At 37.9% G+C, this 16,243-nt stretch overlaps 2 protein-coding genes across 5 annotated transcripts; both read left to right on the forward strand.

The window, feature by feature from the left end:
* The first annotated feature begins 889 nt into the window (after nucleotides 1-889).
* Nucleotides 890-15,108, forward strand: LOC114357743 (uncharacterized). 4 transcript variants are annotated; one of them, XM_028311500.1, is made up of 3 exons: nucleotides 890-1,624; nucleotides 12,726-13,197; nucleotides 15,023-15,108. In XM_028311500.1, exons 1-2 carry the CDS (start codon nucleotides 1,241-1,243, stop codon nucleotides 12,897-12,899), a joined length of 558 nt encoding a protein of 185 aa, XP_028167301.1. In that variant the 5' UTR covers nucleotides 890-1,240; the 3' UTR covers nucleotides 12,900-13,197; nucleotides 15,023-15,108. The 4 variants fall into 4 exon arrangements, with proteins under 4 accessions (XP_028167301.1, XP_028167302.1, XP_028167300.1 ...); XM_028311501.1 differs by lacking the exon at nucleotides 15,023-15,108 and adding an exon at nucleotides 14,062-14,144 and having other exon boundaries at nucleotides 12,726-13,029; XM_028311499.1 differs by lacking the exons at nucleotides 890-1,624; nucleotides 15,023-15,108 and adding an exon at nucleotides 14,174-14,297 and having other exon boundaries at nucleotides 11,341-13,029.
* LOC114357744 (fatty acid-binding protein 1-like) lies at nucleotides 14,916-15,663 on the forward strand. The gene is made up of 2 exons (XM_028311502.1): nucleotides 14,916-15,126; nucleotides 15,473-15,663. The coding sequence occupies exons 1-2, from the start codon at nucleotides 15,057-15,059 to the stop codon at nucleotides 15,646-15,648; spliced, it is 246 nt and encodes an 81-aa protein (XP_028167303.1). The 5' UTR covers nucleotides 14,916-15,056; the 3' UTR covers nucleotides 15,649-15,663.
* Nucleotides 15,664-16,243: the final 580 nt, after the last annotated feature.

The following is a 16,243-nucleotide window of genomic DNA, read 5'->3' on the forward strand; positions in this document are numbered from 1 at the left end:
TACTTAATTGATAAAATAAGCTGAAGCAGATAAAATTCCAGCAGGTTTTTTAGATAGTCAGGATGCCAGATTCGCTTCTTCTCAATTGATTTATTTGGGAATATTTAACAAAAGTAATGCATGAAATTTTACTTCTATGCGTGAAATGAAAATTAATTTTTTTTATTGCTACACTAAAAAATAAATTACTTACATGTGAATGGGTACACAGAAACAAAGAAAAAAAGAAAAAGTTATAAACAAAAATTTGATTATGATGTTACACTTTTATAGGTAAGCAAAAGGTACCAGTCTCAGCATAATGCTGAGCTACAAGCTCAGCGCTGATTTTCAGACTGGCCCTGAAACAGAGGTGGAATTGTGTAAAGCAATCGTAATCATTTGACAGTTCATAACGTACGATAAAGTCAGTTAAACAAAGCGTTTGACAGAATAATCGTACGTTATGAACTGTCAAATGATTACGATTGCTTTACACAATTCCACCTCTGATCGGAAATCATGTAGTTTGCTACAAATCTGGTCAAGTGAGAGTCAGACTTGCGCATAGGAGTTCCGTACACTCCTCTCTATGCATTTTTCTTTGAAAATGAAAAATATTTTCTTTTCTTTTTTTTATTATTTACTATATTTTGACGTTCGTAAGTGCCACTTGTGGTCTAAACTGAATAAATATTTTTGAATTTGATTTTATTAATTTACTTATCACAATTTTCTGGCTCTACCAATGACAGAAAACACATTTACTTTTACAAAGTACATTATAATAGCGTAGTGGCACCAATGATCGACACTTTAAGGAGATATTGGGCTTCTTATTACGATTAAAGGTCATTTAGTCATATTTAAACCAAAAGTAACGATTGAGCATGATAAGGTATTATTGGAACTGAAGAGACCCCTGGCGGCGCTGCTGTCGGCGCTGCGCGTCACGACCTGTATATAAAGGCGGGAGCGACCGTCTCTCGTCCATTTGCCCATCAGCCGCCGGAGAAGAAACATCAAGCCAGAAGCTCTGCCCGATTTACTTCCGATTTATTTTCGATTATTTTTGCAATAATTGTTTTTTTTAGTTTGGTTCGAATAAATTATTTTTTTTTAAGTAAAAGTTGCGTTATTTATAAGATCAGAAGTGGGATCGAAGGCTTTCTGCCGCTGGTGCCATATCTGGTGTTATAAACTTTTTCTGCCGCGTAGGGTAGTTTGTTAATTTTACAATCGGGCAGAGTTGCGTTTCATCATGCCGTCGGACAACGGCCGGCGCAGCAAGCAAAAAGGAAAGCGCCGCACGAAGTCACCGTCTCCTACCCGCACTGCGATGGAGGCAATTTTGAAGCGGCTCGAGGCCTTGGAAGAGGGTACTCGTGCCGATGCCGGTCACCAACTTGTCGCTGCGGGCCACGAACAAGCGATTGTTCGGGTGCCCAGCGCGACGCCACAACATCCTGCGTCTTCCGTGACATCAGAACCGTCGCTGGAAGCAACGAACTTGATGCTGCCGGTGGAGCCAGCCTTGGGCGAGCGCGTTCCCGCCGCCGTGCCTGCATCAAAGCCGAGTACTTCGTCGTCGGGCGACGCGAGGGACGCTGCGGAGCGACTACTGGCAGCGCTGACGTCTTTCCCGGTGAGATCAAACCAATATTTTGTCTCTGATTTTGACCCTAGTGTTCATGATGTCGATACGTGGTGCAACGAAGTAGATAAAGCTCGTGTTTTGAATCGTTGGGACGACGCGGAATGTTTAGCTCGCGTTGGTCATTGTTTAAAGGGTGAATCTCGCACCTGGCTCAGCCAGTGGACAAGCACTACGCGTACTTGGTCCAATTTTAAATTAGAATTGAAAGCGTTGTGCCCACGTAATATCGACGTCGCGAACATACTTTATGATGTAATGCGAACAGAGTCTGACAAATTCTCCACGTACGCAGAGTATGCTCGCAGATCGTTGTTACGGTTACGTGTAGTTAAAGGCCTCAGTAGTGAATTGTTAACAGCTATTATAATTCGTGGCATATCAGATCCACAAATACGGGCTCATGCTACAAACGCAAAGTTAACACCTGAAAATATAGTGGAGTTCTTGTCAAACTTTGTTAAGCCAACTGCTTCTCAATATGTTGCGCCTAAGAAAACCTACCCTCACATGCCCAATCGTAATAACAAGTTTTCAACTCAACGTTCTTTTGCTCAGAAACGTCAATATCCTGATGCGAAATATAATGTTAAATGTTACGAATGTCAGAATTTTGGTCATAAGAGTATAGATTGCCCAAAGAAATCGAAGTTACATTCGGACAATAATATTTCTACCCCAACTGTGACTTCTTCGCCGCAAGTAGAAAAGTGTAATTTTTGCAAGAAATTAGGTCATACCGAGAGTGTGTGTTTTGCTAAGGAGAGGGCCAACTCTAGAAATAAAAACGGTGTTAATTTCTGTCGCGAAATTGAGGGTGCGTCGAAAAATAGTGATGTTGTTACCGCGGTAATTTCGGGCATACCAGTGGATGTTTTAATTGACAGCGGTTCTTGCGTTTCATTACTGTCCTCGGACCTAGTTAAGCATTTTTCGGCCCATTTAAAACCAACTTATCAGTTATTACGAGGCTTAGGAGGCACAGAAATAGCAACAAAAAGTTTTGTCACCTTGCCTATTGAATTGAACGGNTATAGTAAATAATAAAAAAGAAAAGGTAGCCCTTATGGGGCACTTTACATTTGTCTCCTTATCTTTTGGGCCCTACCAGCGCTTCGAGACAAACATAATGGCAAGTGCTGAGAAGAAACGCCGGAACAACTATTGTTTAGGTACTCAAAAAAAAAACGTGTCCGCGAGGCAAAGAGGCGAAGATGCTGGCTGCATTTCCCTGCTGGTTAGCAATACTAGCCTTTGTGAAAAGAATGAGCCAGCATTCATTTTTTCCGATTTTTTTATTAATTTAGTGGAAATGGTCCGGAACAGTAATTTATAGATAAATAACTCAACGCGATGTTGTGTTTTTCTTTTCACTGTTATTACTAAATTTGTAATTAGTTAAGTATTGCTAGCAGTTTAATTACTTGCTAAAAAGTTATAAAAAAGTTGCAGTTATTATTTTATTACTAGGTATTAAAGTAATAAAATAATAACTGCAACTTTTAGATGTTGAAGTTATTGCCCGTTAAGTTAATGATTAATTATTTTAATTGACTCGTTCAATGAACTTAGTAAATATTTATGTACTCACGTAGAATTAAGATATTATTTACGTTATGTTGTAATTTTGAACTTGCACATAACACAATCGTTTAATTAGCTCACCTGTCAAACTTAACAAAACAATCACAGTCGAAACCATTTTTTATTTTTATTTATTTTGAATTAAACTTTTTATTGAAAACTTTTTAAAGTCGACTTGCACACTCGCACCCTTTCGCGCCAACTGCGCCTTGACCACGCACTGGCAACTTTTTATACATTTTTTGTTTTTAAAAAAGAAAAGTTTTCGCGCCACGCGTCTGTGGCCGCCCGCGCGGGTTGAACATTGAATTATCTGTGGTAGCCCAACTCAGGCGTGCGGTATTGGCGGGAAAATTGGCAAGCGCGAAGGTCTGCTTTTCCGGCCGATGCTTGAGATTGATTATAAAATTCACTGATTAATCGATACATAACGGAAGGAATAATTGTTTGGTAACTGCTACTATAAGCTTAAACTGGCCTGGCACAGGCTTCTATAAGCTTAAAAGGAGGCATCGATCATTATTAATTATAAGCAATTCCGCTGGTAATGAAATAAAGATTTATTATTATTATTATGTTTGTACGCTTTGGAGCTCACGGGTCAAAAGTGGCCCGGTCCTTTATAAGGCTTGCGTGGGGATACAGATTATTATTATTATTATTATGCTACTGCTTAAAGGTACTTTGTTGACGCTAATGAATTTGTTAATGACCACCAGCGATAATCGTGCGATTGCTGGGCAGTTCTATCCCTTTACAATAAGTCCAGCCAGATACCGCCCGGTTATCGCGTGTGGATGAACCGGGCCTAATAAGTAGTTGTTAGATTAGGCGAACTCTAGTTAAACTACCAACTTTTAAATACAAATAATAGAACAAGTAAGCCATTTAAATTCAAAGTTCCATAAATATTACGTCTGGTAATTGAATACGATAAGATTTGCAATGATTATTAGAATGTTATTTTATCTTTAGATATCTTTTATCTTTAGTTTAAAATTACGTGAGTACTTTATCAATTATGTTTTAATTATTGAACTTTGAATTTTACAAAGAAGATGGCAAATTCTCTTGCATGTTTCGATCCGATTAGAGAAACTAGTGAGCTTATGCGAGCTTTACTGTTAGTAGGTATGTGCCTGTAAGTTATATTTTTGAGAGGAAGAGATGGTTGGGACGAAAAGTGAATAATATACATAATTGTAATAATAAATAAGTCATGTAATTACGCCCACGACGCATACGATGACCATGCCAGATAGGGTAATGCGTAAACTTGATTTTGACAGTGAGTGAAGGCCGTTACTTACTCTTCGGGCATCGTATTCTACAGTTTATTTTTATCTTCTTCCAAAATATTTTATTGGATTTTTAACAACATTTAATTTTTGTCTGTGTAACGTATAGCATTTTTGTTTGCCATTCTGCAGGACTGTGTGTCCCATGAACTTTGTCGAGTTCGCGTTATGCGCAGGTCACTCCTAATTTTCTAATAAAAATCACACTAGGGATGTCGATTTATGTAGAGCTGTTTATTTTTATTAAGGAAGCTGCACTTATTCTATTTAATCCCGTATGAAAACTTAATAAACAGATAACTAGTGTTTTTTTTGGGTTTCGACCTTTTTTATCAGTCGATAATGGTTGGTGATGTGGTGGATTCTGTAGTGTCAAATACCTACTTTATAATCTCGGAAGTATACACAGTTTCCAAGGTAAATAATTACTATTCTGATTAATTTAGTTGTTGGTCATTAGATTAACTTAACCTTCACTGTTTAGAATTTATATTGGTGAATAGGCTAGTGTTAATAGGAGGCTTTTCAGGATTGCTAAACTAGTGGCGGGAATAGTCTCGATTCTAGTTCGATATGGCGCGTGTAATGAATCAAAACTAAGCTCTATGATATTTTGCTAATTTGCTAAAGATAAGTTTTGTTGTCCGAGATTCAGATAGTCGTCGGAATTTTCGTCGGTTTGATTTATGATCTATAAATTCGTTTATCGTGTGTTTAATTTACTCAACAAATGTCAAGGAGTCTCAAGATAAGTGTGAGGTGTGTGCCATGCCCACAAAATACGTGTTATGAATATAGCGCACAAAGTGCTACCTACCAGCACAGGCGTTTTGTGTATACAGGGTGTTAGGTAAATGGGTATATGAGCCGACACTAGCCCATGTTAACATGGTCATATAAATAGTATGGTGAAGTCAGAAAATTGATATCTTCATTCTAAATATTTTAATTTTCATACAAATCGGATTTTATTAAAAAAAATTGTATGAAAATTAAAAAAAAAATGATGATATCAAATTTCTGACTTCACCATACCATTTATATGACCATGATAACATGGGCTAGTGTCGGCTCATATACCCATTTACCTAACACCCTGTAGAGGCCACGACTGAGTCGTATCCCGTTTTTTCAAAATGGTGCGTGACTTCTAACTTACCACTTTAAACTTTTATACTCATAGCACTATCATGATTTCTGTATAAATGCTCCATTTCATATGAACCTAATGATCGTGCATGCTATTTGGCGTTCTTTAGTCCTTCTTCCTGAAATGATGATGATAATGACGACTATCGCAAATGCCCACAACGTCACTCTTTCAATGATTAGATACTACAAAACCTAGCTCTGTAACTGGGTTTTCAGTAATCTAAATTGTGCGCGATTTTGTTCTTGAAAAGAAAATCTGTTTAATTTACAACTAGAATTTTGTGATAAATTATCAATTTTATTGGTTCCTTTTTATTATTATTTTTTATACTCGAATTAATTATATGAGTAGTTTATAGTTTCAGTTGTTTTATATCTTTTCTTACGCCTTTTATCATTATCTTCAATAATAACTGATCTTTATCTTGCTCTACCATCATTCGGCAGAACATTCAGCAGGTTTACTAGGGTAGGTACAATTTATTTTAGACTCTATATTGTCGATATATCCGTTCACGTGTTTCCTGACTGTCATAGACACAAATAGACGTACACTAGGTCCCGGTAAGGTCACTCTATGCCAGACTACAATGCTTATTCACACAATATCGTAGACTACTTGACTGACTTTATTGACCTTTTGAAGGTTCATTCATGATAATAAAGATAAAACTTTTGATGCCTTTATTAATACCTACAAAATTTTAAAATTATTGAGTAAATATGGTATAATTTTAATTAATAATTGTTTAATACGACTGGTCAAGCGCAGGCTCGATCAGCGCAGCATAAAATATGCGATTATATTCCAAGCTGTATATCTACATTTGTCTTTTTGTGTTTCATGAGCTTTTTTTCAATAATATAAAAGCTATTGTGAGTAGTTTTGTTCGCCAATTTGTCGTTTTCGGAATGCATGCAAGGCGTCAGAGACCTTTTAGTACAGCGACCCCTTAACTCTAAAAAAAATTACCCCATTTTGTTATATTCCCCCAGGATAAAAGAAGAAGCCGCCGTGAAGTGAAGAAGTGCCGTGTGGTGACGGCAGAGTAGAATACATTTGTCACCAACCCCTACTCTTCCCGCGGGTGTCGTAAGAGGCGACTTAGGGTCCACACATCAAACAGAGAATGGGCAGCAGCGCTCTCTGAAAAACATCAATCTTTTAAACTGCGATCTCCAACCCGCCTGCCAAGCGTGGGGATTATGGCAAAACCCTCCACTATAGTGGAGGAGGCTCATAGTCCAGCAGTGGACTGTAAAGGGCTGTTGATGATGATGATGATGAAAAGAAGAAGATCTTTGTATAATGATACAAAGCCAAAATCTTAAAAGATGTTGTATGTCTTCCAATCTGTTTCGCAATTGTCCAGGATGTAAGTCTACTCTTCCTTTTTGTATTATGTCCCTTGCGTTTGTCTCGGCGCCCTTTCCAAGGCAATCGGTTGATTCACCTCTGCGCTTCCATGTCGGTCATAAGTGCGTGTCTGCAATTAGTGTCGAGTGACATTCATTATAACCCGACTGCAGTAAAGACAGCCATGTTTTTATATCTTCTTCTTGTCGTGTCGACAACAAACCTACACAGTGTCAGCCCAAAACTCCGCCACAAGAGTGGCGTTGTCAGTGGCCTTCATTATTCTTCCTGCGTGCAGTTGTTTGGGCACGCAGTGCCATTGTTTGTATATGCGAATCATATAATTCAAGATTACAGCATATTATTTAACAATAAAGCGTTGGAATGTAAGTTTGGTCTAGAACGATCACAGAAATATAATTTTTGTTTATGAAAACTTAACTGAAGTGTATCGATTAAGTCAACCATAATTATCATCATCCATTGGAAGAGATGAATTTCCATTGTTTCCTTAAACGCTTGTCGAAGTATAAAACAGTAAAAAAGTTGTTTTAGTGTGACAAAACAAAGTAAAAATTACTGTAGAGAATTACTTATATGACAAAAGGAGATTAATATGTTATATAATTTCATTGATATGATTTATGCTAAACTAGGCTAGCTTTCCGCCCGCGGCTTCGCCCGCGTGGAATTTTGTCTGTCACAGAAAAACAATATCGCGCGCGTATTTGCTCACCGTTTAGACCTACCCTGGACTAAGACAAACATTTTAAAACCAAAATCAGCTCAATCGGCCCAGCCGTTCTCGAGTTTTAATCAGACTAACGAATATATAGATAGATAGATAGAAGATAGATTGGTGCTGGGTCACGTGGCCGATAGTTTTTGCGTTCGCGCATAATGGAGTCGTATGGAGTCCCAGCGACCGCAGTCTCAATCACATATTGATATACTTAACTAACAGTTGTCATTGACTTTAGAAATCATCGACATGATCGTCAGCCGCTAGAAATCCACTGCTGGACATAGGACTCAATACTCTCCCATAGATTGTTACAGCGAGTGTTTCACTGTACGAACTAATCGTTCCTAATTAGTAGACTTATAGTAGGTAAGTAGGCACTTATTGTGCTAAGCCACCTCGCACTGCGTTCAATTCCTGAAAATCTTGTATCTTCACGTTTAGTAGGTACTTGTAGAGACATTTAAATTGATAAATCGATCATAACAATAATATTGCTCTATTATCGACACTATGATTATTTTTGTAACAAAAGTATCTACATACTTTAAGTACCTTTTTATGTCAACAATAAAGATAAACCATACTGTGCTAAAAATTATCAATGTTTGAAACATGACTATTACAATTAATTTACTCTAGCAACTTAGTTTCTTACACCTAAGGGATATTTTCTAGTTCTTTTAATTACAGGCGGTGGATATTAAAGAAAAAACCCATACTTAAATGGCTAATCCATTAATAAGTACTATTTAGAAATAATCTAAAGCTTTTTCCGCAATTACCGTCGCTTAGTAGGAACTAGGGGGCCTCGTGGATCGGTCTTTAACGTCATCTACTCTAATGATTACCACGTTCAAATCCCATAGCTAGCAGATGATTTTGGGCAATGAGCACTTATAGAATTTCTCAACAAGGAAGCTATATCAAAGCAGTTTTAAACATCAACATACTTGTAGGATAAAATAATACCTATTCGTAACATACAACAAATCGCTTTGAATATTTAGCACGTTTCAATAAAAAACAAATCGAGTTTAGGTAATGCGTATAAATGACGTCATTCGCGGATTTTCCTATCCTGATTAACGGGCTGATGAGGAACCGTCCACACGGATTACACAACGACAGGTGTTAATCAAATGTCGCGTCCACGCGGTCAAGTGTGAACTCCCCCTAACTGGATTAAGAGGATCAAACGGGCACGAGTTATGAAGGAGAATGGATGTGGCAAAAAGGATGTTGACCCGTTTTAACAAAATAAATTATTCCAAAAAAAAACAAAGCAGAGTTGGAAAGAAAAAAAAATTGCAAACGTAAAATGTAATGGTCAGTAGTTGCATTATGTAGAGTCGGTTCCTGTAGTGGAAACTAAATGACTTGTTTTATGATAATTATAAATAAATAAAATAAATGATTAATCTTCATTCATACATATTTTTAGAATGGCATTATTTATTTAATCTGTTCTGTTTTAACTGGTATTTATTGATAATAATATTAATTAGTCATACATGAAATCACGAATAACTTTTTCATAGCATCCATATTCTTAACAATATTTCCGGCTTACTGAAATTTAGTCATTTTTAGCTGTGTCAAAATAAACATTGACTTCGTAGATTTTGGGAGAGTTGCATGCGCGCCATAGGGATGATTCATAATTCAGCAGGGTTTCCAAAACTTTTTGAATGTCAATTTGCATAACATGGTCATCACTGCATATTTAATTAAAGTCCCTCGCTGCAAGTGTTTGCTTGTGCTTATCTTAAAATTAATATGTGGATTTTAATGGAAAATTGATTATTCAGGAATTTTCTCTAAGTCCGCCTGGCTAGCTACCAGTCTTACTTAAGTCCGTCGCCATATTAACAATGTTCCGGCAGTTAGAGGTATGATGCCAGTTCCTCTGTGGTTCAGGATTTCTGATCACTTTCCATCAGATGAGATGCAGGTCAAAAGCTTTCTTGTTGTGAATAAAACAAATGGAACATTGAGACGTTTCATCTAAGTGTTAGGTATTATCAACGTCTTCTCCAAACTTCCTGAATGCGTGTGTCCATAACGTCCTAGATTCCACAATGGCCGCGCCCCTCTAAATACCCACCTGTACCTGCAGTCTAAATTGTCCCCGAGCCATTGTATAGGGCCAATTACGGATGCCACCTCCACACTTTCTAGGATGCATGTGTGCATGATACGCTGGCTGTTGGCTGTTGGCCTAGTTAGCTGGGGCCGCGCCCTCTGCAGAATAAATTGGGCCAGACTAGATCTAGACCTCTAGACCTCTACGTGTCGCCTGTCGCCTGCAGGTGTACTCATTACGGTCATTATGACGTGAAAGTTCTGACATCATGTCTTTTTATAATAACTAACTCTACCCGTGACTTCGTACGCGTGGAATTTATTTCTTTCAATTTTATTTCTGGTAATTTCTGACTAGACCCGACTGGCAACACTGATGGTAAAATTAACTCGTCTAATACTGAAAGGAAATGTTACGGACGGCTTACCTACATTTTATAAGTATGTATTTACTGAAATAAAAGTACTAACGTAATGGTTCTAAATTATGGATTCCGTGGCATGTTTGTTATCTTCAGTCACGTTTTACACGAGTATTTTGTACATTTTGATAACTTAGTTGTAGAAAAGTGTCGTTTGTCTTTAGGTAAATCCATTAGAGTTAGTTGGCAGACCGCTGCCAATCGATCAACATGGAAAACATTGGGGGAGGCCTATGTTCAGCAGTGGACGTCCTATGGCTGAAATGATGATGATGATGATGATGATTACAGTTAGTTTGGTGCTTAAGTACAATAACTTTTCATATGGGATCATTATAACTTCTCATTATATCTTAACCTAAATAGGCTGGCGATGATAAGTAAATATGTGTTAACGGATTATGGGGATATTAATACCTTATTTTTCAGTAAAAAATACTCCAAATTTCTTTTATCCTACTTTGTGATCTATCTTGTGGCCACGATGGAAAGCACATCAAGCTACTTTACTTTAGCATCTAAAGCAGTTGCAGATAATAGCAGTTTTTTGCAAGGTATATGTATAAAAGTCAGATGTGTTGTTAACTGTACACCAGGACCTAAAATGGCAATGGCAGTATGGTAATGAAACGTTTTACGGTAAACTAAATAATTTAAACAACAATTTCGTATAAATGTGAATTCGCATAGTTTACTGATAATACCATTGTTAGCAATAAAGACAAAAATTGGGGCACATAAATTTTAATGTTATATTACTATTGAACTTCAAGGTTGCACTTACTTATACATATACCAGAAGCTGAGAACACATAATACGCAAAATATACCGTAGTTATGACATCCATAGTCAAATGACTACGAGACTGCTACGGCGTAGTCAAAGCGACTACAAATAATTAACTTTTAAAAAAAATAAAACCGACTTCAAATGCGTGAACACAAAAAAAAACTAAAAATTAAAAATATTGCGTATAAAAAAGTTCATCCCCAATTTTCCACCCTTGGGGGTGAACTATTTCCTTCAAATTCGCATGAAACCACCCTTTTGATAATACCTNCATACACGAAGTATTGTCTACTGTACGGTCTATATACACAAGACCGCTCTGAACTTAAACGTGTCATGACTCAGACCATCTCTTTATTCGGTACCCCTAAGCGCTTGGTCTGCGATCGGAGTCGAATGTTTGACAACCGAGAATTTCTTGATTGGATAACCGGATTTGGTGTAGAAGTGCATTTTATCACTCCTGAAATGCACCAGGAAAACGGCCAAGTCGAGAGATATTGTCGTACGGTCTTGAATATGGTTCGGTTAGAAGTTAATTACAATAAAAACGAATGGCCTAAAGTTTTGTGGAAATTACAATTAGTTTTGAATATAACGAAACACAAAACAACGCAATGTTCGGCTCTCAATTTGCTGGTTGGTTCAGATAATACTACTCCGTCTATAAACGCCCTTGTTAGAGACATCACGTGTGAAGGTACCAACCCAAATAGGCAGGCTATGCGAGAGTTACGTCGTCAACGCGCTGACAGGCTTATTAACGAGAATAGAGAGAGGCAGGATGCATACGTAAATAAAAATAGGAGTCAACCTAAGAAGTTCCACATTAATGATCTTGTTTATGTGATAAAGAGTTCGCAAAGTACCGGCAAACTCGATTGTGGCATGCGAGGTCCATATAAAGTCATAGCAGTTTTGCCGAATGATAGATATGAACTTAGACTGTTGACTGGTTCTTATGGGAAGACCAGCCAGGCAGCGGCTGGGTATATGGTTTTATGGCGTGGCGAGTGGACGCCTGACACCTGTGCTGGATTTTTTGAAAGTTAGTACTGATTGTTACAATCATTTTGTGTTTATAGATTGTTTATTCTTGTGTTGAAACCCAGCGTTTGCCAGTAACTTTAGACATGTACCAAACTGTTTGTGTTTATTAAGATGTGATGATCTAATGGAACAGACCCATGTAAGACCTTGTGCACAAGGGGTTGGGGTGACCATGCACTTTGTTGCCATACTCGTCTGTGTGAGAGTATAGAATGAAGGTACTAGGTTGCGTTAGTGGGGGCCCACACTAACTAGAGACCTGTGTAAATCCTTTGTGTTTTGTGTGAAGGTATTGGTGTTGACCTGTTAGAGACCGATGTAATTCCTGTAGCGTGCACATAGTAAAAGGTATTCGGTTGCGCAGGAAGAGACCCGTGTAAATCCTTCAGTGTTCATAGGTATCGGGATGACCAGTTAGAGACCGGTGTAAACCCTCCTGTATGTACACACGGTTGAGGTATCTGGTTGCGCTGGAATAGGCCTGAGTAAACCCTATGTGTGTGTGCGATATTATCGAATTTGTTTGGTACATGGTCAGTTTGTTTTACTTTCAGTAACGATTCATCTGACTGTTATGAGCTTTCTGTCCTAAAATTGATGTGGTTGTTTCAGTTTACGATGAGAGTACTGAAGTTGAAGACCTTGCTGATGATGCGGGAGCTGGTCCCTCTTCAGCAAGCTCGTGAGGGCTGCGAGGACGCTGCCCCGTCAGGAGAGGCCGTATTGGAACTGAAGAGACCCCTGGCGGCGCTGCTGTCGGCGCTGCGCGTCACGACCTGTATATAAAGGCGGGAGCGACCGTCTCTCGTCCATTTGCCCATCAGCCGCCGGAGAAGAAACATCAAGCCAGAAGCTCTGCCCGATTTACTTTCGATTTATTTTCGATTATTTTTGCAATAATTGTTTTTTTAGTTTGGTTCGAATAAATTTTTTTTTTTAACCTTTAACTACCGACCTATACGTCTCTCAGACGTAATAAATTTTCATTTTGAAATATTTCTAAAATCACGCCACCTTCGGCGTCGTCTCTCCCGCTACCTTCCTAACTCCGCGTCGCAAGCCCCCAGTCGACTTCGCGTCCGCGGTAAGTTCATATGTCCCCGTATCGAAGCGATCGACGTCTCACAGACGTAAGTACGGTGTTTATGTAACAAAATTTCGTAAGCTAAAACAAGGGCGAGATCAGTCGTGGCCGATTTTTATCCTCGCTAGTACGTGAATTAGTCCTCCCAGAAATGAAACTACGCATTTACAATGATAGAATCCTATCGAGCGAGTTTTAGGACCCGCCGATATGCCCGAACCTCTACCACCAAAAAAATATCCAAATCCAGATCCAGGTGTTAGAAAGACGTGTGCAATCTGTCCCGTACGGTTAAAAAGGCGGACGAGTACTGTTACTGCAAATTTAAGAAACAAATGTACCTTACTTGCTGCGTAAAAATATGCAGTGACTGCAAACGTACGTAGTGAATGTACCAAATATTCAAGGGCTGTCATTTTTTTTATATTGTAACTAAGAAGTAAGATTTATGTTTTATTTTGATAATTATTTACAAAAGATAACATATTTTAAATTCATTCGTTGTTTAATATTTAATTTTAGTGAAATACAAAACTAAAGTAAGACCTTAAAATTAAGTGCCAAATAATCGTGACCTCTCGAATAAATGTTGATTTTACCTGAAAAATAACGTGTATACTCGTATTTTTGAAATCCTGTAGTTTACTTACCTTAAATAACAATCTTTTTAATGCATAAAATAGAAAAATGTAGCATGCAAATACACTTGTAATTTCATTACTTAAATTTTTACGTCTCTCAGACGTCACATCGGCGTAAGTGCTGCGTTTAGACCAGGTCGGCAGCTAAAGGTTAAAGTAAAAGTTGCGTTATTTATAAGAATATTATGTTTATAACTTTTAATGAATCCACGATTCGCGATAGCCAAACGGTGAAGGGGTCGGACTGGCTGACTCGTGATCCGAGGAACGCGGGTTCGAATCCCGCCGCTCGACTATTATTGTGGTGAGCCCACTCGTAACACAAGCATATTTAGTTTAGTACAAGGGCCTAACGGGACTATAATATAATTTGTGCAATACAAATTACTAATATTCTTTTAAAAATAATAATAAAATCACTCTACGCTTGCGATTACTCTCAGTCATCAAGGGGATCAAGTGTAGGTAGGTACCTAAAAATTGCTATAACTATACTGGAGCCATATTATTGACGTGTCATCATTTTGTTACATGATTTTAGAGCAGGTAATAAATATTAATCTAAAGCCACCGTTGTGTGGATCTCTGATAGGTAGAAGTCAATCACAATGGAAGAAGAATGCAGAAGGATCTCACTCATAACTGCATAAGCAAGAATTAGAATAAAATTTATTCGCTAAAGACCAAATTACTTAATTGACAGAAGAAAAGTAATCCTAATAGCTTCAGCCACAGATCTATGGCTTCAACCATCCATTCTCTCTTAGGCTTTTGAGACACGCAGCGCTTTTTGTCAAATGAAAAAAAAATGGAACATTTTTGTGCCCAAGCGCGTAATTTGCCACATTAATAAGTATATTGAAAGCGCCTGTTGACTTTAATCGACTATTGATTCCGTACAGAAGTGCTAAGCATTTTTCGCCATCTCTTCATTAAATTCCTTCAAAGTTTCTTGTCAGCTTTTGGTGGCAATTGAATCATTGAGCCCACTGATTCATCAGAAATTGTGATTTCAATCTAGACCATAAAATATAGGCGATTAGTTATGACAAACCGCAAAGCCGAAACACCAAAGGTGTAGATATAGAGGGTCGAACAAGCAAATCATAAATTGATAAAAATATTATCGACTTTGCAATAAATACAAAAATAATATAAATAGGTCAAGAGTTGCGTATTTTCAGTTTACTTGGAACTGTTTCACCAGTGATCCTCAAGATGGCGTACTTCGGCAAGGAATTCAAATTCGAGAAGGAAGAGAACTATGAAGAATTCATCAAGTCAATTTGTAAGTAGGTATGACTTTAAACTTTATTTAGCCCATCAATCCTGAAGCGGTTGCATAATAATAATATGACCGCGTAACAATAATGATAACTACTTATCTGTGTCTCGATTCCTAAGGCTAGAAGGGTTAACACGTAACAGTGGACTGGAAGCGGACAGACCTATCGTTGTAGAAATCCTTGAGGGAGGCAATTGACCAGCAGTGTACCTACGTCATTTGGCTGAAACGAGTGTACCGAGTATTCTTATCCTGTAAATAAAATGAATTCGAGTACTTAATTAAGTTATTAAATGAACTGCTCACTACGAAGAGATAGGTAGAATTAAGTTTATTTCTTTCATCACAGCTGCCGCTGACGAAACCGCCGCAATGTTTTTGACCTTCAAGCCCAACTACAAGATTGACAAGAAAGGCGACGAGTACGTCATGACCCTCACCAACGGAGACTTCAAAAAGGAGATCAACTTCAAGCCTGGTGTGGCCTTCGAGGAGGACATGAGCACTGGACTTAAGGTAAGATAATACTTAACTTTAATTTATGCAGAAAATATAATAATTTCTATTGATTTGATCGACGTACAGTCTAATAAAGAACTTTGTGGCAATATCGCTTAAAAGATTTCTGATCCACCTTTTGGTCAGTAGGTCTAGGTACAATACGCTTCAGGCTCCAGACCAGACCAAAAAGCAGCAATATTATGCTTATAATTTACTTTACCACAATAGTAGCGGTCGATGAGTAGTCTATTATCGCGGCTATCTTACTATTTAAGGTAAGTGCCCCCTACNATCTGTGTTGTGGGGGAGCACCATCCTGCTGGTAGGTAGTAGAGCATTTGGTGTAACGCTAAGGGTACGTCATCAAGCATTTCGTCTAAGACGTCTTGCAGACACTCCAAGCACCATTTTGATTAAATTATTCGTTGTTTGAATACACTTCAGTCATTTTTGTATTATTTATAACGTGATTTGTGTTTGATGGTTTTCTCAGTTTATTACAAGTGTCAAAAAGACATTTTAAAGACAATAGATTGCAATAGATATTTAAAAATACAATAAAAAGTAAAAAAGTCTCCATCGCCATCGCCAACAAGTGATGTGCATGCGTTACGATAAT

The sequence above is a fragment of the Ostrinia furnacalis genome, unplaced genomic scaffold (genome assembly GCF_004193835.3).
Source record: "Ostrinia furnacalis isolate ACB-3 unplaced genomic scaffold, ASM419383v2 OfSCF3339, whole genome shotgun sequence".
In the NCBI taxonomy this organism is placed as follows: domain Eukaryota; kingdom Metazoa; phylum Arthropoda; class Insecta; order Lepidoptera; family Crambidae; genus Ostrinia; species Ostrinia furnacalis.

What these genes read in the sequence shown, in the direction of transcription:
- LOC114357743 (XM_028311498.1), top strand. Translation starts at nt 11,400, where the DNA reads ATGACTCAGACCATCTCTTTATTCGGTACCCCTAAGCGCTTGGTCTGC. An exon ending in CTGTGCTGGATTTTTTGAAA is followed by an intron (nt 12,112 to 12,725) that starts GTTAGTACTGAT and finishes TGGTTGTTTCAG; the next exon opens with TTTACGATGAGAGTACTGAA.
- LOC114357744 (XM_028311502.1), top strand. Translation starts at nt 15,057, where the DNA reads ATGGCGTACTTCGGCAAGGAATTCAAATTCGAGAAGGAAGAGAACTAT. An exon ending in AGAATTCATCAAGTCAATTT is followed by an intron (nt 15,127 to 15,472) that starts GTAAGTAGGTAT and finishes CTTTCATCACAG; the next exon opens with CTGCCGCTGACGAAACCGCC.